At 36.9% G+C, this 23,868-nt stretch overlaps 1 protein-coding gene across 3 annotated transcripts in view; it reads right to left on the bottom strand.

Moving 5' to 3' along the window:
* Positions 1-23,868, bottom strand: part of grm7 (glutamate metabotropic receptor 7) — a 210,868-nt gene that overhangs the window by 104,267 nt on the left and 82,733 nt on the right. For 2 of the 3 annotated variants that reach the window (XM_084118050.1, XM_084118048.1), the window contains exons 3-4: positions 767-802; positions 152-287 (exon numbers count right to left, since the gene is read on the bottom strand). In XM_084118050.1, the coding sequence (XP_083974176.1) occupies positions 152-287; positions 767-802 (172 nt within the window). The remainder of the gene's footprint in view (positions 1-151; positions 288-766; positions 803-23,868) is intronic. The other variant, XM_084118049.1, reaches the window with a different exon arrangement.

The raw sequence follows: 23,868 nt of genomic DNA, 5'->3' as shown, positions 1-23,868 counted from the left end.
AGTATTGACTTCTTGTCATCAACAACTTTTACATTGTTATTTTTGGAGGTCAAAAGGGAGCAATTAATTGTTTAAAAATGGAATTTATTGTAGCCCTATCTTGCAATTTCCACTTCCTCTTCCTCAGCTGGCAACGCTGTCAACAGCTTACCGAATATCTTCGTCGTAAGCAAAAATAATGACCGCCCGGGCATGACGTGTCTCCAGCAGCTGTCGGATTATCTTGTCAAAATCAGCCTGCTTGTGGTCATGAGGGATCTTCAGGGACTGAGCGATGCAGATTCCACCTAGATAAAGAAAAGAAAGAGGCACATGAGTGAAGCCAGTGATGCATTAAAAATGGATGAACATTCCTCTAACGTTAAATGTTTCCCAATCGGTTATTTTTTGGTGCCAAATAACAACATTCCATGAATGTTCTCTGTTGGTTCCTATTTGGAACCAAAATTAAGCTTCCTAGAATGTTGAAGGCTTTATTGTGACAAGCTAAGGAGAATATAGATTGTTTCCTATACAGAATAAGAAAAAAAGTCACTGCCTTAAAATTTTAAGTACAATCAACTTGGATTTTTTAGTAATTTCAACTTAAATTACATTAAACTGACTTAACAAATTAGTTGAATCTTGTATAACATAAAGAAATTGATTAACTTATTTTGTTGAGTTAAAGCAATGTAAAAATATATGTTGCCATAACTTATTGATCATATCATTTTTTACAGTGCATGGTTATTTTTAGGTTTTGATTTGATATCCATAAACTAACCTTCCAAAAGTGTTGAAGGGAGGTTTTTGTATAAACCTAAAGAGAGCCGACACAGAACGTTCATCAGGGTTGTAGGTAACACACACACACAGACACACACACGCGTGTATATATTATATATACACAAAATAATTATACACAGTATACACATATATTGTGCAAACACAAACATTTATTTTGGATGCGATTAATCGCGATGAATCATTGCCCAGCACTAATAAAATTGCATCCATATCTATTTAAGACCCCTTAAATAGAAGACTCTCTTATCTGGGAATTTGCAATGAACGTCACAGGGGAAAGATCTTGAACAGCACTGCTATGGAAAAGTATTAGGATATGTCAAAATCCATCAACAGTTCTGCAGGTTTTGAATCAGATAGAAATGGAATATGTCACTCTCTTATATCAACCCATTTCCAAGAAATTTTCCCATTTAATATATGAATATTCTACAGGATCACTCTGCTTAGGAACAACACAATTCAAAGCTTCTTGGCAGAGATGTAAGTGAAAGTGAAATACAGCTTCCTCTTTTTTATATGCAGGTTGATGACGAGTCCAAATCTCCCTGGTGATTTATTAGATGGCCGACATCAATATCTGGGTCCGGTCCCGTTGCCCCGGAGTGGCACTTTTATGAGCTTGGCATCAGAACATTGGAAATGCGATAAAAAGGGACAGACAAACGATGTAAACCCATCGTAGTCGCTTCAAAACACTGGCTTTTCTGGAAAGAGAGTCACCAAACTTGGCATCACTCCACGTTTGTCTCGATCAAATCCCACAGCAGCGCTCTTCTGTTCCCGTTCATTGCTGTGTACTTAGTCTTGGGAATCTTTCCCATTATCTGGAATATTCATTGGGGAACCTCATACTGTTCTGCTATTCTAAGATAGATGAATGCCATGGAGCAGAATGAATGCCAGGATAGCGGATGTTTATTATGATTTAAATGTGTTTCATGAATGCAAGAACACTTTCACAAATGCTAATGCGGTCTAGACGGGTCATCCAAAATACAGTTCCCTTTCATGTCGGTCACTCCAACGTTCGTCGGAGGGATCCGACAAAAATGGAATCTTCGCAGAGAGATCAATCTACTTCGAGAGAAACTGAATGAGCCAATGCACATTGGCATGCGATAATTGCGCCAGCTGCTTCTATCATGCAGTGTGGGTATATAATGAACAGCAGGTGCAACGCATCTTTGCATTTCGCTTCGATCACTGTCTCACATGCTTGGGCTTAAGCATTCACGGTCTCGCATGCCTGGCAGTTTACAGATGGGATTGCTGGTCCTTCTCATGGGGGACCTAGCATTTCATTCGGGGCTCCAGCTGAGGACAGATGTCGACCGCTGCATCGGATAGAGAGCTGTTATACTTTGGAAATGATGATGCTGAGCTTCCCATTAGAGTGGTGTGTGCTCATGCTGAGTCAGATTCAGACTTGACAGCCATGCTTTCCCGGGCTGCTCTGGGGGTGCAGCGCAACGTGTAAATCGCCTTGCCCGCCTCCGTGCTGTTTTCCCGGATGTACGTGAAGAACTTCGGCAGTATGGGAGCATGTTGGCGCCAATATGGCAAGCCAAACATGCTTAAATCTGCAGAAAAATTATTTTCTCTCTCACTACCCTCGGTGATGGGGTGGCAGTGCTACGCGCAGGCCACCTCTACCCTGCATGTGATGGCCACCCTGAAACTATGGAAGGCCAAAACACTCATAATGCAGGAGGGTAGTTCTGAGCCGGGGTTGAGCTGTGCATGTTGACTGAGATTAAGTCAAAGCGTTGGCCCTCGGCCAGGGATGTCCACCCTAGTGGTCCAGAAGCGCCCCCTGGCTAAACCTTGCAGAGGTGCGAGATATCACCAAGTGTGCCTTCTCGATGCTCTCATCTCACAAGGTGGCCTTTTCGGCGACACTGTCGAGGACTGGGCCCAGCAGTTCTCTGCAGTTCAGAAGCAGGCTGAGGCAAATCAAGAGCTTGCCCCTTTGTGCTTCATGTCTTGAAGTGCTTTCCCCTCAGTCTGCTCATCGCCAAGGGCATCGTTCCCCTGAAAAAAAAAGGGGACTCCGCCACAGCCAGCTCTACTGCGACGTTGAGCCTCACAGGGAAATGACGACGTTCGTTTCAGCCGCCGAGCAGTCAGTGAAAAATCACCTCTGAGACGGGCAACCCGGACCGGGATGAATTTGCTCTTTCCCTGGAGGAGGGCCGGGTGCAGAATTTAACAAATTTTTTCAGCCTCTGGCGGCTCAGCCAGCGGCACCCACACCTTCAATAAAGAGCAGTTTCTGTAATCTCTGGGTGCCACAAGGGTGGGGACAACAGCGTGCGCTGCCATTCCTCGCCGCTCTTGTCCCCTCTCCCCAAGAGGACCAGAATGGCAGCTTACGACGCTATGCCTTGCAGCTCTCGTTCCCCTCTTGGCAACAGGGTGAGAATGACAGTGCACAACGCTATTCCTCGTCACTCTCGTTCCCATCTTCACAAGTAGGCGAGGTCGACAGTGTGCGCCGTTACGAAACCTCACCACTCTCATCCCCTTCTGCAATCGCCAGCGGACAGCAGCATGCGGTTCAAGAACACAGTCAAGCCTTCCCACACATCCTCTGTCCACCCGTGGAGCCAGGTGAGTGTTGCACCGCACACCTAGACCCCACTCCGAGCTACCTCACTGCCTCAGTGTCCCAATCTCCCATTCAAAATGCTCTCGCAGAAACGCATTTTAGAATGCATCCGTCCTCAAGACTGGGTTGCAGTGACAACCTGAAGGACGCATACTTTCACGTCTTGATTCTTCCTCGACACAGGCCCTTCCTGCACTTTGCTTTTGAGGGTCGGACGTATCAGTACAAAGTCCTTCCCTTCGGGCAATTCAGCCTGTTGGGACTTCGGGTCAACTGGAACAAGAGCAAACTCTCCCTTGCGCAGAGGATCTCTTATCTTGTTATGGAGCTGGACTCAGTCAACCAGACAGCGCGCCTCACCGAGGAGCGCGGCCAGTCGGTGTTGAACTGCTTGAATTCATTCAGACGCAGGACACAAAAGGACGCTGAGGTAAAATATGATTTCCTTATTATAAAATATGATTTCTTTGTTTTGCAAATCAATTTGTGTGAAACACATTCAGTGACTGATTCGTTAATTTGATTCAAACAAACTAACTCAGGATTCTTTTTGACCATTGTACACATTCAACAAATCAATACAACTAACAAATTCAATTCAGAAAACAAGTCAGGTAAGAAATGCATAGAAATTAGTTATCTTACACTGTAAGTCAGATGATTTTACACACTGACATGACCGAAACGGACTTGCTATGAGTGTTACATAGAAAGCATAATGGTATGATGGATATGTTATTTCCTGCTGTACTGTACTACATCACATTAACCCGCTACACCTTGAAAGGAAGTCCCAAATCTGAACCTTTCCGGCCTTTCGAGTTGAGTTAATGCGATTGATCTGTCAACTAATGTTAACTGACCAATTAGGATCTTCGGAAGCATGTCACCAAGTGGCAAGACTTGCAGTAAATTGACACGGACAGGCCCTGCAGACACCAATTATAATTAAATCCCTCTTAACCATGGGTTTCAATCCCAACACATCTTGGAAAATGCACAATGCATGCTGACAATGTATGCAGTATGAATCACCAAAGCGGATACAGCCTGTGTTTTCCCTATACAGCATGCCGTGAAATCTTTGAAATGTAATCCAGCCATTGTTCACGGGTCTCTCTCTTTGTCTATTCACCAACACTGGCGTTCTTCTGAGTCGAGATATTTTTAAGTGTGTTGGTATGTCATCATTGTTAAACCTCTGCATATCCCCGTCACTAATTTCAGCCCTATAATATATCCCTTTGGGCAGTTTTAAAAATGAAATTCCAGTTACTCCAATGCAAACTTTAATTAACCTTGAAATGAAATACCTTTCCGTCTTATCCACCCCGACACATTTACATTTGTATGTATCTAAAGCGATTTACTGTCCAGTACATTCAAGCTGTAAATTTTATCAGTGTTTGCAAGCCTGTGACCCTGGCAATGCATATGTGCTGTTCTGTGATGAAGTTGATGGAAAATACTGCAGAATTCTGTGCAATGGATTTAAACTCGGTGAAATGTGTTCAACAGTAGTAAAATAGCTGGAATATACATTCTATTATTATCTAATATTATATTTTATTATTATCATTATTAGTAGGAGTAGTAATAAATATTTATTAGTAGTTATTAAATAATAATTCTTCTTCTTCTTCTTCTTCTTCTTCTTCTTCTTCTTCTTCTTCTTCTTCTTCTTCTTCTTCTTATTATTATTATTATTATTATTAAAAACTCTAAATCGCCTCATGTGTTTTACAGCTTTTATTATGATTATAATGATTATGATTATGATGATGGTGGTGATGGTGGTGATTAAAAATAATAATAATAAAATAATTTTATAATTATTTGTAATTATTATTAAATAATAATAATAATAAAAGCTGACAGTGACATCATGTGTATGTGTATTACGTGTTTGGTCTATAGATGCGTAGTGTTTCTTTACAAAGTGACATCGCCACCTACTGGCCTGGCATGAATAATACAGTGATTTTTTGTTGTTTTATGTGAAGGGAATTTGTTTTGACAATGCTGTCGTTTGAACATGAAAAACGCAATGAACTTTTCTATTCTTAGTACATAGTTGCCGTGTAAACGTGCCCTGAAAGGTTAAGATTTTCTAATCATGACCAAGAACCTGCCTTAGCAAAATCACTGTCAAATGTTTTGTCAGTTAATTAAAAAAATGTCACATCTATAATGGTTATTCATTTAATATTACTGAATAAACCAATATAGCTACAGTGGGTTAGACATACAATATTAATTTTAAGGGTCAGCTCATGTAAGATGTTGAGTTTTTACAGTGCATGTTCTTAGCTGGAAGCTTGCCTCAAATTTAAGTGGCGCTGACAGTACAAGCTCAAAGGAGATAAAAGTGAACAGACCCGATAAAGTAAAACCAGGTTTAGAAGGAGGACTCTGACATTTCTCCAGGCCAATACTGTTATTCACATCCATAAAGCCGGATGTCACTCTTAAGTTCCGGAGACGATGTCTAACAGACTGTAGTGGCTTGACCTGGATCTAATTCCTAATCTTGTTCCGTCAGAAATGACCACCGTAATCCAGGGCAAACCTCAAGGCGCAAGGATTTTCTCAAAGGAGACCTTTGTCGATCCAAGTTCCCTTGAAGTACTGATGAGATTTTTTACATTTAACAAATAGACATAACAAGCATACAAATCATTTACCAACTACAATACATAACTTATTTTTTTGTTTCATAAATCATTGTAATCACTTATAAATCCACTCTGAGATATATTCACTGGAGTAAAAAGTGTGACAGTTGCACCACTCTCTCCTATCTAAAAATGAAAATAAGTGTAATTCTGAATTATTTATCTAATGTATATTTACAGACATGGGACAAAGACTCTTGTGGCTTGCGCCTTGTTTATATCAGGAAAAATGGAGTGACCTACAAATGTTTGATTTTTGACTTTCCAGTTTTTCTTTCTGGGCATAAAAGTGAGACAAATGCGTTTATATCAACATTTTTTCTGATTCGTTACATACCAACACTAAACCCTAAACCGTGCCTGTCGTCGCTTGAAGAGGGTGAACAGAACACCATTTTGATGAACAGCCTCTGGTAATTGGCTCTTCGGAGATTGTTGACGCCTCGTCTTTTCATCACGGTGCTTCAACAGTCATCAGAGACACTCAGCGAAGTAGCCTAAATGTTTGAGATTCAAGACACTTCCCGTCATTAGGGGGTAATTTGTGCTACATGAATGTGGAGAGGTCTGTTTAAACGAAACACGAAAATGAGGATTTCATTCAACATGCAATCAGACGCTCGGAAGAAGGTGGAGATCGCAACGGAGATGATGTGCACTGCAAAAACTGATTTTCTTACTCAGAATTTGTTTCCAGTACAAATATCTAAACATTCTTAAATCAAGATACATTTACTTGATAAGCAAAATGAATAAAATTTTTGGGAAAACAAGATATCTCCCAATAGGATAAGAAAAAGCATCAACACTTAATTTTGATATTAAAGGAATAGTTTACCCAAAAATGAAAATTATCCCATAATTTACTCACCCTCAAGACATGCTACAGTAGGTGTAGATCACTTTCTTCTTTCAGCCAAACACAATCAGAGTTATATTAAATAATATTCCAGCTCTTCCAAGCTTTATAATGGCATTGAATAGAGTCTGAGATTTTGAAGCCCAAAAAGCGCATAAAAGTAATCAATCCGACTCCAGTGATGGGTTTTTGTAAGAAAAATATCCATATTTATAATTTTATTAACTTTTATAACTATATTTTGGGCTTCAAAATTGCATTCTCTACTCACTCCCATTGTAAATCTTGGAAGAGCCAGGATATTTTTTTATATAAATCCAATTGTGTTTGGCTGAAAGAAGAAAGTCAAACACACCTAGGATGGCTTGAGGGTGATTGGTAAATTTCATTTTGGGTGAAAACTATTCCTTTAAAATAAAAAAGTGAATCTTTTCTCAAGTGAATGTATCTTGATTTGAAAAACAAGACACAATTGAGTAAGAAAATATTTTGCCAAATGTGAAGAATTGAGAGAAAAAGTATTGTACACAAACACTGTCTAAACAATGAAAGTCAATAGAGTCCAATGTTGTTTTTGGCCCCTATTGACCTTCAATGCATGGGCAAAAACAAACATCAAACTATATTTTATGTTTTGCAGAAGAAAAAAGTTTTTACAAAGTACATTTGAGGAACAACATGAGGGTAACATGATATGAGATTTTTCATTTTGTGGGTGAACAATCCCCTTAAGCTTCTTGCATTGGATCAATGAGCAAGTGTTTGTGTAATGAATCTGTGAGGAACATACTCCAACATATAAGCGCTATATAGTAGTAGATGGACTACTTACAGAGCTAATAAGCATATCTGTGTGATGGTAGCGAATTGAGGAGATTAAGCCCCAAAAATTAGAGTTAATCTGCTTGGTGAATGAGGCTGGCGAGAGAACCGACTAGATTTCACTTACACACATTGATCTCGCTCTAATCCCTCAAAAAAGCCCATTTCCCACTGATAGTATCACTGCGGCCCAGTCCACACTGACATTTCTGTTATTTCAGTTTGTTCATGGTTGTGTTATGGTGTGCCTTGATCCAATTCATCTCAGTTTATGGGTAGTTTCTACTCAGAAACACTTAAACATTGCTTGCACACTGGTGTGTGTATATAAACCAAAAATTATTCAGACACCATATATCATTTTTGATATTTTATTACTAGTGGGTGCAGGACACTATAGTTCATTTATGTAAATTAGGATTGCTAGGTGTCTGAAAATGTTTTGGTTTGACTGTATATATAACCTATTTAAAAACAGCTTGACATTAATCTAACTACTTTAAATGATGAGTAGGCACTGCTATAAAGTTCTCTCAATCTAATTCTAAAAAAGTTGTTCTCTAGTGAATGGTCAATGCTCCATCAATACAAATTTTCAATGGCAGCTGTTTGCAAGAGGTTATGCTTAAAAGAGTGTGTGGGTTTTGGCTGCTCCTCAGTTTTGAGGATATTAGACACCAGCCTCATAAAGAACTCTAGTTATTGCCCATCTTGGCACTTCAAGGATGAACGGCAGAAATCTATCAGTATCATGAATGACAAAATATTGATCTAGGCAATCATTTTTAGGTTAATTCACGTCTATTCCCTGGCCAGAGCAATGGCCTGAAATATGGCTTCACTCCAGGACCGCTAAATCTAAAAATTACACATGGAGTGTCAGAACTTACAAGGTCAACCTTGAGATCCGGGCTAAACTCTGGCAAGCTTGAGTGATCCGGCTGCAGAAGCTAAATCGCAACTTCAAGGTTGTAATTAAAATCGCAGGGCAATTCTACGTGCCACTCAGCAAGCCTCTCTATCATACGGCCTTACAAAAAAACTCAATATCCGCGGTGTGAGCCGGCGCGAATCCAATAAGATGCCCCTACAGTTACTCATTTATGTATATTGGTAAGATGGCGTAACCAATCAAGATATCACATCGTCTTAAATGGCCTTGCGTTGCGTGTTATGTTGATTTGTGGCTTCGAGGGAAAGTTGTTTGCAAGGGCCAGCAATTAATCTCTATTGAATATGTAACAAAGGCGAAACATTGCGAGACTGCGGGCAGAGAAACTAAGATCTTTCATCATCCTCTTGTCTCCCATCTTAAGACGGTGAAGCTCCGGTATCTTCATCACTACAGGCACAAATTATCCACTTCAATTCTGCTCTCAAAACTTTGTGATGCACAGAGCCCAGCATCTCTTCAACTTTCTTTATTAAGCCACAGTCTAGACTTTCCATTCACCATGCTGACCTAGAAAAATTCGAGCAAACTGTGCCTCAAAAAAGGCAATTTGTTACGACGTAGTCTGTAGACTTTGCGCACTACTTATATTTACACACTGTGACGATGTCAGACAAGATCATCAGAGCAATCTATCTTCGTTGAGGCAACTCGCATCAAGGTGCATGGGGTTGTTTTCTACAAATGCAGAATAGTGGTAGTGTATGAACAAAAAGGAAATACCATATTTCTGCGCAGTAAAAATATTAGCGATTCATCAGCCAATATTGGATTTGTCATTGTGGATGCTCACTTCCCTACTTTTACATTGACATAACCTTTGCTGTCTTTACCATTCATTTAAAGTGGAACTTTGACGTTACCTAGACCAAAAAATTCAGGTTGTCAGCAAAAGTACTTCAGGGCCATGGACAGTCAGATCGGCAGAGGGTTATTAACAAAACAGTTAATGTAAGGATAGGTTTATCACTGAAACTTGTATCATATGTTGTCTACTCTTCAAACAGCATAATGGTAAAAACAGAAGACTTTCTTACCTGAACACGACGGTGTTTTGCTTAGAGCTACACATTGTGTTTGTGGTCATTCGGTTTGAAATGTTGACAAGAAGACACAGAGGTTTTTGCGACCTTTGCGAACACTTTGCGACCTTTAGCCGCTGCCTACAACATGCTGGATCCTTCACTGGAAACCGAAAGTAACTAAAAGTTTACTCTTTGAATTCTTGCACCAGAGAACAATACAAGCCGACACCATAATGACTAAAACTAAGAAGTATTTCCTACTAAAGCAAGGCGGTATTTGACTCTGGTAAGCGTATCAATAGTGAATGTGAAGCTGACGTCACACCTGGTTGAGTTCTGGGTAACTGTGTTGTTTAAACGCCACATTGGGAGGATCACTCTGCATTTCTGCTAGTGAGTTTAAAGCAGTATTTTGATTTTCTGACGTGATTGTGAAAAATGTCGCCACCGTAGGTCATTCCTGCTGCGTCGAAAATAGCCACAGTAACTCACATCATCGGCAGGGACAAAACTGAACAATGTAATAAATGTTTTCGAAGCAGGGTGAGGAGGTGAGGGGAAGACACCGGTAGCAAATCTAGTAATAATGTCACTTTTATACCCACAGCCTAACACTTAATGAAATATCACACTGCTGAATGTTTTTGAAAGTTTTGTATTTTGTTTGGTTTGATAATTAATATTAACTTTGCGAGTATGACTGTCTGCGAGTAAAGTATTTAGCAGAACTCGCACGCAGCCACTACAAAACTGTTCACAAACTTCTAGGGATTTGATTTTGCTTGTCATTTCTTCAAATAAATATATATATATATATATATATATATATATATATATATGAAGAGTTCAGATGCAAAAGCCTCTAAGTGCCATCTGAAATTTTCTTCTAGAATGATCATTTTTATCAAGCTCGTATATTTAAGTTCAATAATTTCACTTAAATGGCAATGAAGATTACCTATTAATTGTCATTTAAGTGAAATTACTTAACTTAAATATACAAGCTTGATAAAAATGATCATTCTAGAAGAAAATTTCAGATGGCACTTTTGCATCTGAACTCTTCATATATATATATATATATATATATATATATATATATATATATATATATATATATATATATATATATATAAAACAACAGTGTGTCTGTGTCTTTCCGCTGAATGTGTGTCATTCATGAAAATTTACAATAACTACAATAAAACTTCTGTGACATTTAAACGTTTCCAACAAAGAAATGGATCGGCTTCTGCCAGCTTGTTGAACACATATTTTATGTGGACATTTCTACCATATGATGGCTGAAGCAGCAGCGAGCGCCCAGCATGTGACACTGTTTTCATGGTAACCTGGTACTTTATGCATAGAATTCTGCAAAACTATGGTGAAAACATCAAATTATCATGCAGTGCGATAAAATAGCTTTTCTTCCCCGCAAGCAAGAGGTGAATAAACAAAAGGTAAGCAGGTAGCGGTATTAATTTCAGTATAAGTAGCAGAGGGCGATCTTCCCCAAATAGTGGCGCCGCCCCAGTATGCAACACAGCATGACGTAGCTTCACATTCTCAATAGCAGACTGGTGGGAGTGGCTTTGGACGGCAACATGCCCAGTGCATTATGGGTGTTGAAGTTTTTCTAACTTAAGGGAAAAGGGAAGACAACAACAGGCTTTTTTTTTCTGTTTCCTCTAGTCAGGTAGCACCGATTAAAAATAATAATAATAATAATCTTCATCTTTCTACTGTATAGGCAGACTTTCAGTTTTATTGAAAGTCCATTTTGCCAGCAGTCATAATTTAATAATGTTTAAATGTAACAAATCTCAAAATGAACATCCATTTTTCATACTGTACATTATAATGTTGTGCTTCTTAAACTCACTTTTAGCATTTAAAATTATATATATATATATATATTTATTTTTTATTTATTTTGACAAAATGGTATATAACTTTCATAATCTGACATTAACCGTTTATCACCATACTGCAGTTTTTGGGTGCAAGTATTTACATAAAGGATTTAGGTGTGTTTATATAAACTTTTTGTCAAGTGAAAATATGTTCAAATGTAAAAAAAAGAAAAAAAGAAAAAAAAAAATGGTGAAATTTTCTGTCTCCAGCCTGTTTTCATTAAAGCAAGGCTCAGTAGTTTCGGGATTTCTTCGCTGTATTCTCGCTTTTTGCTCGCAGGTTTCTCTCTAAAGCTCCCCCCACAGCTTCGGAATAGATATTTGACAACACTGTTGTAAAAACTCTTTGGCGATTCTCAGACACCAGATGCTAGTAGATCAACGACATCAAAGCAGATGGGACATTCTTTAAAACGTCTTCTTCATTCGGGTTCGAACAGCGTGAGGGAGCGCAATAATGACAGCATTTTAGCAGATTTCTTTTGGCCGTAAAGCAATTGTTTACATCGCGAGACCTGATATCACGCGATAATTCCTGACGCGGTGGCCGGCGGCCCGCCGGCTCAAACTTGCAAGTGCGGATTTTCCGCTCACGGGCACCAGGGGGGTGCGAAATGACCACCATTCAACCCGAAATAAGTAATATAACCATTCCAATGACTCCGAAGCTGTTCAGTTAAGGTAAAAAAGTTACTTAGTTCACCTTTAATTTGGCCTTTACTGACAAAATGGTGTATGCAATTATCTCATCCTTACAAAACGAATAATCTCAAAAGCTTTGTATAACGCAAAAGAAATCTGCCCGTGAGCCATTTTCAAACATATGCTTTTTTGTATATCACAAATTTTGTATGTTACGCATCCCAGATATCCCCAAATCCTCGAAAAATGAAGAGAATAATGAGATGATTGAACACGATATATTGTCAAACAAGATTCCTTTCTATGCAAATGAAGCTAGTTATAGATGCGCTGGTTTTTATCCACACTTTAACGCGATTAATGTCATGCTATTACTTAAAGAACAAAAAAAATAGAGCAGACCTCAGCTTCACACAAATGAGCAGCAACACAAGAAATGCCCTTTACTCTGGTTATTCAGAAACGTCTTTGTGTTACTTGGAAAGATCAACAATGTAGAGGAGACCATTGAAAAAGATGACAAGGAAATGTCCAATTTGCACACACACATTTGATTTAGCCTGCTTTTATGCAGCTCATAAACGGATGGATTTCTTTGTGGTGTAAAAGCTTTGTATATCATTGCGATTTCCCGCATCATGACATTTTCTACATTCACCATGAGAAATGTGATAAAAACCCATTAATATTATAGCAATTCAACTCAGCGCCAGTCAGAACAGGCAATAAACTGTAACAGAAATGCATTTTTGTTTGACAAAACATGAGCTAATTTTGCCTCTAGCAATGTCTGATAATACAATTGCACACCCCGTCACCAAAGTTAGTTAAAATTTCAAAAGCTGGTTTATTTGAATGGCAGGCATGTCAGAGCAAGAAGCCATTATTTTGAATTGCGTTCTTACCGTTTTCTGTTTTGCGTCTTAAGCCTGTGGACAAATAATCAAAAGGCTCATTTCTGAGAATATCTGAGAATATCTGACAGGAAATATCAAAGGACGATGTAAAACATGAGCAAAGATGTCAATTACTACTATTGAATTACGACTATTGTATTCTATTATCTTCAGGAAGTACTGGTACTTTGGTGCTAAGTAGATGACATAATTAAAAAAGTATCTTTGTACCTTTACAGTTACTGTTTTAATTCATTCTATTGCCTGTAATTTGCTTTTTCATTCTTTATTTTACTAGAAAATATTTACTTTTGTAAATTACTATTGAAAAACTGTGATTAAAAACCGTCGTTAAAAAAAATAATGGTTTATTTGGGAAATATTTGAAGGATGTATTGTATTTTTTATTGATTTAATTTGTTCATATGTGTGTTGATTTTTAAAGACAGTTTCTTGAATATCATATTCATTTTTGCTGATTTAGAGGTTGATGTAGAGGTTATTGGAGTATATTTCACAAAGAAAAAAAACAAACATTCTTTACTTTAAAATTTCACGTTTAATTCAATGTGTTACTTGACAATTCATTGTAATTATTTGTGAAATTTACTAGAAATTTCTAAGTGAAAATTGTTTCTACACTATTTTTTTTCTGGTGTTGCAAAATTTTCCAAAAAATGATATCTGCTAAGCCTCTGTGGTTAGCAAAGTGTTTTTTTTCAAGATTACCAAACGAAAGTCCTATAAAAAATAAAATAAAAATCAAACATTTGGATCCAAACTTATTCTAATCAGTATTTTGGAGTTGGCTCTCTTGACAGCGCAACCCTCGAGAAGCCACAGTATTTGTTTAGCAGATCCCGAGGGAAACGCTCATTAATATTTTACCTGCGTCCCAGGGAAATCCTCCAGTGACAGTTGTAAAATCTCCCTTGGATCCCATCCGTGAGCAAGCTTTCTGTCAGCGAATCAACAAGGCTCACTTTCTGCAATCCTTCAATAAAAGCATGTTTATATCAAATGTCCGCCTCACATTGTTTTCGTCTCCCAAGGAAGGTTTCTTAGTCATTTTAGGGCAATCTCGCATCCTCCTCAGGGCATGACTTCAGCTCTTTTTATTGACGATTCTCAGTGTTGCTAAATGCCACAACCTCATTGGACTGTTTCTGAAGCTTTCAATCTATTTCTCATTCTTGAAATGTCTTTCTGGAGAGAAATCAGCGGATAATAGTAACAATCACGTCTTTCCGAGTGCTTGCGTATCACGATTTTTCTGCTAGACGAATTTCATTGACTAATTACCAGTGTCAGTGCTTCCTCATGTGTCTGGAAGATCAAAAACAGAGCCATGAGGAAGGAAGTGCTTTGCTGGCGAAGATGAAAGCTGACTGTAGTCTAGTTATTAGTCTGTCATGCAAGGTTACGCTGTTTGCGCCATTCCGTCTGACATGTTTGTTATTTGAGTCCTGATTGACGGGGATGGGTTGGACGGAGCGGAGCTCTGGATTGCAAGTCTGAAGACTGGATGAACTGACGCAGGCAGTGATTTGTGTCGTTCTCACGCTGTGCACCGCTTCGATCAGTTTGCGGTTTGTTTCTGAACCCCTATGGCTCAGTCACTCAAAGATTGCAACTACTAATCAGTCCCAACATGACCCTCGCTGCCTCGCATGGTCATTTATTGTGAAGGTTCTTGTCATTTCTTGTGGCTTTTCTCTGACACTGTACTGTGGTGGCCTAGGCTGCATTTTCCAAAAGCATAGTAAGCCTAAGTAGATCATAGAGACTGTTGGTGCCAACTTTGGGAAAGTCGGTCATTTCAGACTAACAGAGTCTGACAAAACTGACCAAAAATGGAGGCTTCCATCCACATCCCTTGTTACTTGCTTTAAGCAAGATAAAATGGATGTGCAAAATTATTAATCACAAAATATAGATTGAAATCAATTTTCATTTAGCTGCTAGCTGACAGTGAATTATATCTGGCTAGTATTAAATTGAGTATCTGGTTTCTTGCGAAAAAGAAAAGGTCAGCTACTTTTAACTTGATATTAAAAAAAAAAAAAAAAAAAAAAAAAAGTGCCAAAATGTTTTTTTTTTTTTTTTTTTGCAGCAACTCCATAGAAGGATCATTTTCGCTTCTCCAAAGAACATGTAACAAACTTTAGAATAGTCTAAAGAACCATTTAGAACCTTTTGTGCAATGGAAAAAATTCCATGAAAAGGTTCCTCTAGGATGCCAAGAGTCATTATCTTTAAGAGCGTGTCTTAAAATGTGCCGTACAGCGAGAATATAATAAAATATAAATTATTTTTAAATATAAATATAAAGAATATATACATAAAGACAATAAACCTTGCCTTATGGTGTCTAATGCCTTATAATGCATTAAAATATTGCATTATAGTGATTTTTCCATAATTAAGGGGGATTTTATTTTGTATAAACTTTCATTTTTCTCACTTACCTCACTGGCAATTTCTTTCTCCCTTGTTTTGAGGTTTCATTATAATCAATTAAATATGATTATATTTATAATATGATTTTATTTTACTTTACAGTATTCCTTATTCAAGATAAATCTTATTTTCGTAAATTTAGCGTTTTAAGAAAGCTTTAATATGTACCTGGTAACAAGACAAAAAATACTGATTCGAAAATGATTTGTTGCAGTGATTTTGTCTCTGTCTCCTATCAAGGACAAACATGCTGGCACTGAGCAGCATCTGACATTCACCTCTGCATTCTTCCCCTTTCGTTCTATTTTCCCCTGACGCTGAGCTACTGGATGTGCTCCAGTTTTTTTTTGTTTTTTTTTTATTCGCTCCCTCCTCAGGACCTGTGACTCAGACAACCATCTCCAAGGTCGGCCCGCTTTTTCTGTAAATTAGTCTATACAACAATACAACCGGTCAAGAGAACAACGTGTGTTATAATCTCGGGTCATTGGTTCAATGGGACGGTCACACAAACAAAATAAAATTCTGAATAAAGTTTGTCAAGTTATGCATCTGAATCAACACAACGCATTCTTTATTCTTGACATTTTTTGTATACCTGACAGATTGGCCTTAACAAGAAAGTGTTATGTTGAAAAGGAAAAGAAACAGAATATTAAAAAGGTTACTTGGAAAATCCAATCTTTAAGGACTGTTATTTCATAGTTTTATGCTAATTTTGAGATGTTGCATTGAAAATGATTGACGGTAATTCAAGCTCAAGATGCAAATAAAATTTCTAACAGGTGCATAAAAACTTTTTATATACTCTAATTTGCATAAACCAAGAAGGAAACACATTAAAATTGTATTAAAAAGTGCCGTCTTCCCCAAATGCCAACAACTTCTATTTCTATTTTGCGCCAATTTTCCCGAATGTTTTTTTTTTTTTTTAAACACAGGGTGCAACATTATTAGCTAATTATTTTTGTAATATTTAGATTTTTGATACAAATTAAATATAACCTTGTGAATCTTTTACGTATAAACTAAGAAAATTATTCGTTGAATTTAATCAATTTTTTTATCGTAAGTGGTTGCACACAATTGATTTTAGCTACATTTAAAGAAATGCATTAAGTTGAACTAAAATTGATTAAGTTCAACTTAATGCATTTGTTTAAATGTAGCTAAAATCAGTTGTGTGCAACCACTTACGATAATATTTTTTATTAAATTCAACGAACCATTTTTTTTCAGTGAACTTGAAACCAAGAAACTAAGAAAAGTAATACCTTTTTATAACAAGCCACTTTTGATTTTGATTTTGAAGAATCATTCATGTTCCGTATCACATGGAAACTTCAACCTGGTTTAATGAGACATTGAAATAGTTTGTATGACATTATGACGAGAGTCAAGAAATTGTATAACTTGGGTCGTGCAAAACATATAACCAAAATCACCAATGTTAGTATATTACTATTATTGTGAAAATTACTATAAACTTTCAGTTGAACTATTTTGAATGAGTCATACGATATTATATGATTTTGCCATAGGAATGAATTGTTGCAATTTGTCATGTTAGTAACTTAATGGCACAGGACAATTTACAGACTGAAAGTTTATACTAACATGAACAACCCTAAGTATGTTTTAACAAGCACCATTAATTATATGTTTCATTTATTGATACTAGATTACTACAGATCCCGCTCTTAAATCAAATTGCTACAAAGCCAATTCGCAACTTTAATTTCATGCTCCAAATATCAGTATGAATCACTGATATCTTACTCATTATCAGCCCACAGTGATATCTTTTCGGCAATGAGCACCCCGCCCCCGTCCCGTTCGAATTACCCAATTACGTTTAATTTGGCAATCTCTTTGAAATTCGTGCAAAAACATTCCCGTCCATGGTTTCAGACATCTGTGTATCGGACATGGTTCAGTGCTTTTCAAAAGCATGACTGACTTCGTTTGGGTCTCTCTTGGATTGATCTGCTTAATGTTTTATTGTGTGTTTTGTCACCGATGTTGCTTCAGCACAATAAAACAAAAAGGCGTAGACTAAACACAGCTTTCACCGGTACAAAACACAGCTTTGAAGTTGAGTAGAAACATGGCTTTTAAGTTGAGAAGGAACCCCCCTTTGAACCTACCTCACACGTTTGCTCCCTCAGGAGCTCGGGCGCTTATTTACTTTGTTTACGCTGCGCTCGCTCACCATCTTTCAGCTTCCCTTTCAATTTTTAATGCTATAGACAATAGGCGTTTCTCCTCTGGAGTGATGCAATTGCCTGTTCACACAGGAGTGAAATGCTTCTCGAGCCAAAAATGTAGATGACAAAAAACACAGCCAAAAATGGAAGACTGTGGGAATTTGGGAAAAGATATCCATAACCTGAACTGTGATGCAAACGATTTAGAGGCCTTGTAAGGTTCAAAGTTGAGTTTTGCTTGACAGTGCTGTAAAATGTAACATGTAAAGCAGTGAATTTAAGAGCAAGCAGAAGGCTCTGCCAAACGGTTGGATCAGCAATGAAATGAATGGCCAAAACGGTAAGGGCTAATCCTACTCTGTCTAGCGCCCACTTACTTGCCTTCCAGCAAATGAGGTGGGCGTATGTTATATCGCCTATTTAATATTCATGAGGTCAGCAGATGAAGTTTAAAATGCATAACATCCAATTTTTAAATCATTATATACACATACACATGCACATATACATCTGTGAAAAAGAAGCACCCTTTAAAATTATTTTAAAATAGTACTTATTACGGTTATTATAACATACGTACATAGCATACTTAAATGCAAACTGAATGTGATGTTTTCGGACACTTAATTTAATGTTAATGGCTAAACTAGTAAGTAAGGATATCTTAATTATTTCGGTTGTTTATTTTTATTATATTATTACAATATTATTAGTGTAAATTATTTTCGGACTTCATGATTAGTGTCCGAATGTACTGACAAGCAATTGTGGTATAAACTAAAATGTACTTTAATGTAAATACTCCAGTAATTTGAAGCCAAAAGGGGCGTCAACCTTGAACAAATTGCAACAGAAGCAAACTCAACTGATTTTGTTTCCTCAATATGTCCTGAGTAAGGAAAAAAAAAAAAGCCCCGAAGAATCCCATTAGGGGAAAGTTTCGAAAAAGACCCAAATATAGCCTATTCATACGCCTATTCATTCTTTTTCTTACGTGAATAGGGTAAAAATGTTAACCTTTAGATTTCACCATGAAAATTACTGAGTTGATTACTTACATCAAGACAAACAAAAAATGTATTACAAGTTTTTTAAAATTAATTGTTAACATGGACAAACGGTGCATAATCTAATTATGTATGTGCTAATTTGCATAAATACTACAACAGATCTAAACATTGGGTATAGCCAGGTGAAAATGTCTTGTTGAATCTTGTTGACACATAACAGTAAAATACTTAATGTTAAGGTCTGAATGGGACCCATTTAGGCTACCCATGAGCATTAATACATAGAGGCAGGAAGAAGTACTTTAGAAACCAGCCTTTATTAATTATTATTGCAGAGATGGGGTTTGGGGCTGGGTCTGTGGGATTGTTTCTGGGGGTTCACTTTTTATTTTGCCTACCTTTTGTCTTCTGCATTCTCCTTACCATTGTCTCCTGTTCTTCCCTCAGCCTCGTCCCCCAGAAACAGTCCCACAGACCCAGCCCCAAACCCCATCTCTTAAAAATTAATAAAGGCTGGTTTAAAGTACTTCTTCCTGCCTCTATGTATTAATGCTCATGGGTAGCCTAAATGGGTTCCATTCAGACCTTAACATTAATTATTTTACTGTTATGTGTCAACAAGATTCAACAAGACATTTTCACCTGGCTATACCCAATGTTTAGATCTGTTGTGGTATTTATGCAAATCAGCACATACATAATTAGATTATGCACTGGTTTGTCCATGTTAAACAATTTCAAAAAACTTGTAATACATTTTTTGTTTGTCTTGATGCAAGTAATCAACTCAGTAATTTTCATGGTGATATCTAAAGGTTAAATTTTTACCCTATTCACGTAAGAAAAAGAATGAATAGGCGTATGAATAGGCTATATTTGGGTCTTTTTCGAAACTTTCCCCTAATGGGATTCTTCGGGGCTTTTTTTCCTTACTCAGGACATATTGAGGATACAAAATCAGTTGAGTTTGCTTCTGTTGCAATTTGTTCAACCTTTTTTCATAAAATGACTGGACTAAAAATCTATTGAAACTTGAATGTCATGTATTTAAATATATTTGTAATAACACAATTGTAATAATGGAGCAATTTAGTATATATTAACGTTAAATGTAATATCGAATAAGTTCAAATTATAACCAAGTATACTTTACATGTGTTTTAGTATGTTAGTAAACATATCAAAATAAGTGCACTTCTTTAAAGTGTGACAGAAGATTTTTACATAATCATTTAGGAAGTAGTTTAAAGTAAAACCTTTAATTTGACATTATTACAAAGTATGTCAAGAAACAGTCATGAAAGTGTCCTCTCTTTAAGTACACTTAAGTGACTTTTTACTTCATAAATATCATATTATCTGCAAGTACGTTTTTTTATATACTTTGAAATAAGATTTGAAGTACACTACAAGTGTGCATTCAACACAATTCAAAATGTTAGCCTTGTCTGAAAATCTTCCAAGATGAAAATACCTCTAGCAACAGTTCTATATACAGAAGCCAAAGCTGGAAATAAGAAAATTGTCAGTAATCGCGCAAACGCTGACAGCTGCCAAGAATCCATCATCAACTGAACGCATGAAGAAAAGGCCATCAGCACATCTGATGCACCCGACTCCCAACCAGCCCGTCAGCGCCAAACCAATAGACAGTTGTGGGTCAAAATTTTGACCTTTCGTCTTCTCCCATAGGGCAGATTGTTGACATGTTTCTTGCAATCCAAGCAAAAAACACAACACATACTGTACTGATAAATTCATGTCAATCTTAAAACAAGAGGAAATGTGTTGCTGCAACAAGAAATGGCATTTTGCAACAACAACAAAAAAATCCTTAAAGTAATGAATTTCCAAGTCAAATGGGATATTCATGGAAAATAGGGTAAAACGGGACCAGATTTTATCCATCAGGAATTGATTTGTTTGTAAAGTTGCCTTTACGTTCCAAAATTAAGCCAGTTAAAAATTTGAAAGGTTTGGATTTGGAAAAGTTGTTCTAGAGACAAACGTTGAAAAACCTGCACAAATATCAAGAACGTGTATGGAGAAAGTAAATAGGGTTCGTTTAGATGTCATGTTGACTTTAAAGTGTTACATGTGACATTTTTGTACCAAGTTTTAACTGTAAAAGCAAAGTCGATAAACATCCAACCAGCCTGTTCTTACTAAACCAAACGCTCTCCTGAGCAAAACAAACCTTGGCAAAGCGTAAGCTGGACATATGCTCTTAGCGCCTGCTTAATCTTGCCTTTGTGAAGCAAGACCTCAAGCGGTCTTTCAAGCCGCTCACCCACCCTCGAGCACTTCGAATTAATATTCCACTGGCCATATTTCCATTTGTTAGGGCACAAAATCTCTGACTACCCACACAGCTCGAGGGACTCTGGGAGAGCTGAAAAGGTCAAATCCCATACGTGAGAAGCAATGAATACTTCACAATATGGGGGGGAAAAAATCTACTAGACTGCTTCAATTTAATAATAGCAAATATATATTCCATTGTTGATACCACAGTTTAAAAACTGTGAAAAATGATATTGCAAACCATGAATTAAAATGAGCCTATTATTAACAAGAGTATTTGGTGTTGTTTTCCAGTAAAAATAACTAAACATCCTTTAAACAAGATCCAGTACCTGTTTTTTGAAAGAAGTCTCTTCTGTTCACCAAGACTGCATTTGTTTAATCAAAACTAAAGTAAAAACATACTTTTGTGAAATATTACTACACAAAATATAACTGTTTTCTATTTGAATATATTGTAAAATTTTATTTATTCCTGTGATCAAAGCTGAATTTCCAGCATCATTACATCATTACACTGAATCAGTCTTCAGTGTCACATGATCCTTCAGAAATCATTCTAATATGATGATTTGATGCTCAAGAAACATTTATGATTATTATCAATGTTGAAACAGTTGTGCTGCTTAATATTTCTGTTGAAACATGTCATACATTTTATTTTTTAGGATTCTTTGATGAATAGAAAGTTCAATGAACAACATTTATTTGCATTTATTAAATGCATTTATTAAAGCATTTATTAAAGGGATAGTAAAGGAAAATAAAAATTAGCCCATGATTTACTCACCCTCAAGCCATCCTAGGTGTATATAACATTCTTCTTTCAGACGAATACAATCAGAGTTATATTTAAAAATGTCCTGTCTCCTCCAAGCTTTATAATAGCAGTGAATGGCCGTTTATGTTTTGAAGTCCATCAAAGCGCATCCATCCATGATAAAAGTGCTCCACAAAAGGGTAAAGGGTTCTAAAGGGTCATTTGACACTGAAGACTGGAGTAATGATGCTGAAATCACAGGAATAAATTTACATTTATTTTTACAATATACTACAATAGAAAACAGTTATTTTAAATTGTAATGATATTTCACAATATTACTATTTTTGCTGTATTTGTGATTAAATAAATGCAGCCTTGGTGAGCAGAAGAGACTTCTTTAAAAAAAAAATATAAAAAATGTTTAATGTTTCCAAACTTTTGACAAGTACTGTACATTTACTTGAAAATTATAACCGTGTTAGATACTAAGACTAGCTTTCAAAGAATGTATCTTGAATCAAGTTTATATTAGCAAATAACAAAGCAGCTAAGTGGAGTGCAGTGGATTTGAACAGATATTCATTTATTCTTACATTTTATCTTGTTTTATGTGAAGTTTAGATATGTTTTTATGGTAAAATGAGAAAAACACTGATTAAGAAAGAGTTTTAGCCAGTGTCAGCCCAGCACTTCAGCAGCACTTTTGTTACTGTCAATATGCCATTACAATTACGGCTCCAGAGCCATAAATATCGCATTGAAAGGCACTGTTCCTCCCCGTCTCCCAAGATGCACCCTGACATCAGTGCCATTAGGAGCTCATAGATCTGTCCTTAAGACCGTCTGACAGGCTAATCTACATTTACAGCCTCTTTTACAGGTCTGTTCAGAGGGAATCAAACTGAGGAATCCACATCCCTTGATGAAGTGAAAGTTTAGAGACAAGAGCATTGCAAGTAAGAGGGGCACTTCGGCCATCCATTACCCAGTAATGGACTGAGAGAAAAGTGAGAACTGCTCTCTAATGGATGAAGGGGGTTGGTTTCCTGTTGGATTGCATCCATAAACTGAAGTGATTGGCTGTTGAAGTCATAGTGTGAACAGAGAGTCAATTTATACATATTCAGATCAACCATCTACCAATACTTCCATCATTATACACCGAAAGAAATGTGCTATAGGATTTGATTTGAGACCATTTTCACTCAGATATTGCTTGTAAATTGTATAGTGTACAACCATTGGCAGTTAATTGCTTGACATTAGATCAAATTTAGTTATCATTTAGCCACTAATGCATTTATGTCCCACCCTAAATATTTTTTTTCCCTTTGAAAATCGTTTCACTCAGAAATGTGTTGTGAACATGGGACTTTAAGTATGGTACTGCATTCTGATAAGCTGTATATTTGTTTGCACACTACACCGAGTGCACTGCATGCTATTTGCATGCTGTTTACACAAATCCCCAGTGAAATCAATCCATTCATTTTGTATAAACTGCCGTTGACTATCAGTGCAGTGCATAGAGCATCTCATTTGCTGACATGTTATTTTTTATCATTTCACAATCAAGAAAAACAAAACACATGCACAAATTATAATGCATTAGTGATGTATCAAAACAACCTTGCATCTGATATAAACCATTTGTATTTGAAAAACAAGAACAACCATTTAATGTTTTCGAAAATTAAACATGTAGCTTACAGAGGCATTAACATTGCGCACAACATCTCGGCTAGCTAAACTTGGGGAAGGCTTGCTCTCCTGGGATTGTAGGCTTGTAAGCTAGCAGAGAATGCTAAAAGGAAATGTGGTCTCTTTAGCTGCTTGTGAATTATTCAGAGCTAATCTGTTTTGGAATGCGCCATTGCTCTACAATGCTATTAATACTCAACTGAAACAACATGCTTTCAGGAAAAAACTGCTTCAAA

The sequence above is a fragment of the Abramis brama genome, assembly GCF_963993115.1.
Source record: "Abramis brama genome assembly, chromosome: 6".
Lineage (NCBI taxonomy): Eukaryota > Metazoa > Chordata > Actinopteri > Cypriniformes > Leuciscidae > Abramis > Abramis brama.
The sequence above is the reverse complement of the archived record's forward strand: the minus strand, read 5'-3'. Positions and strand labels throughout refer to the sequence as shown.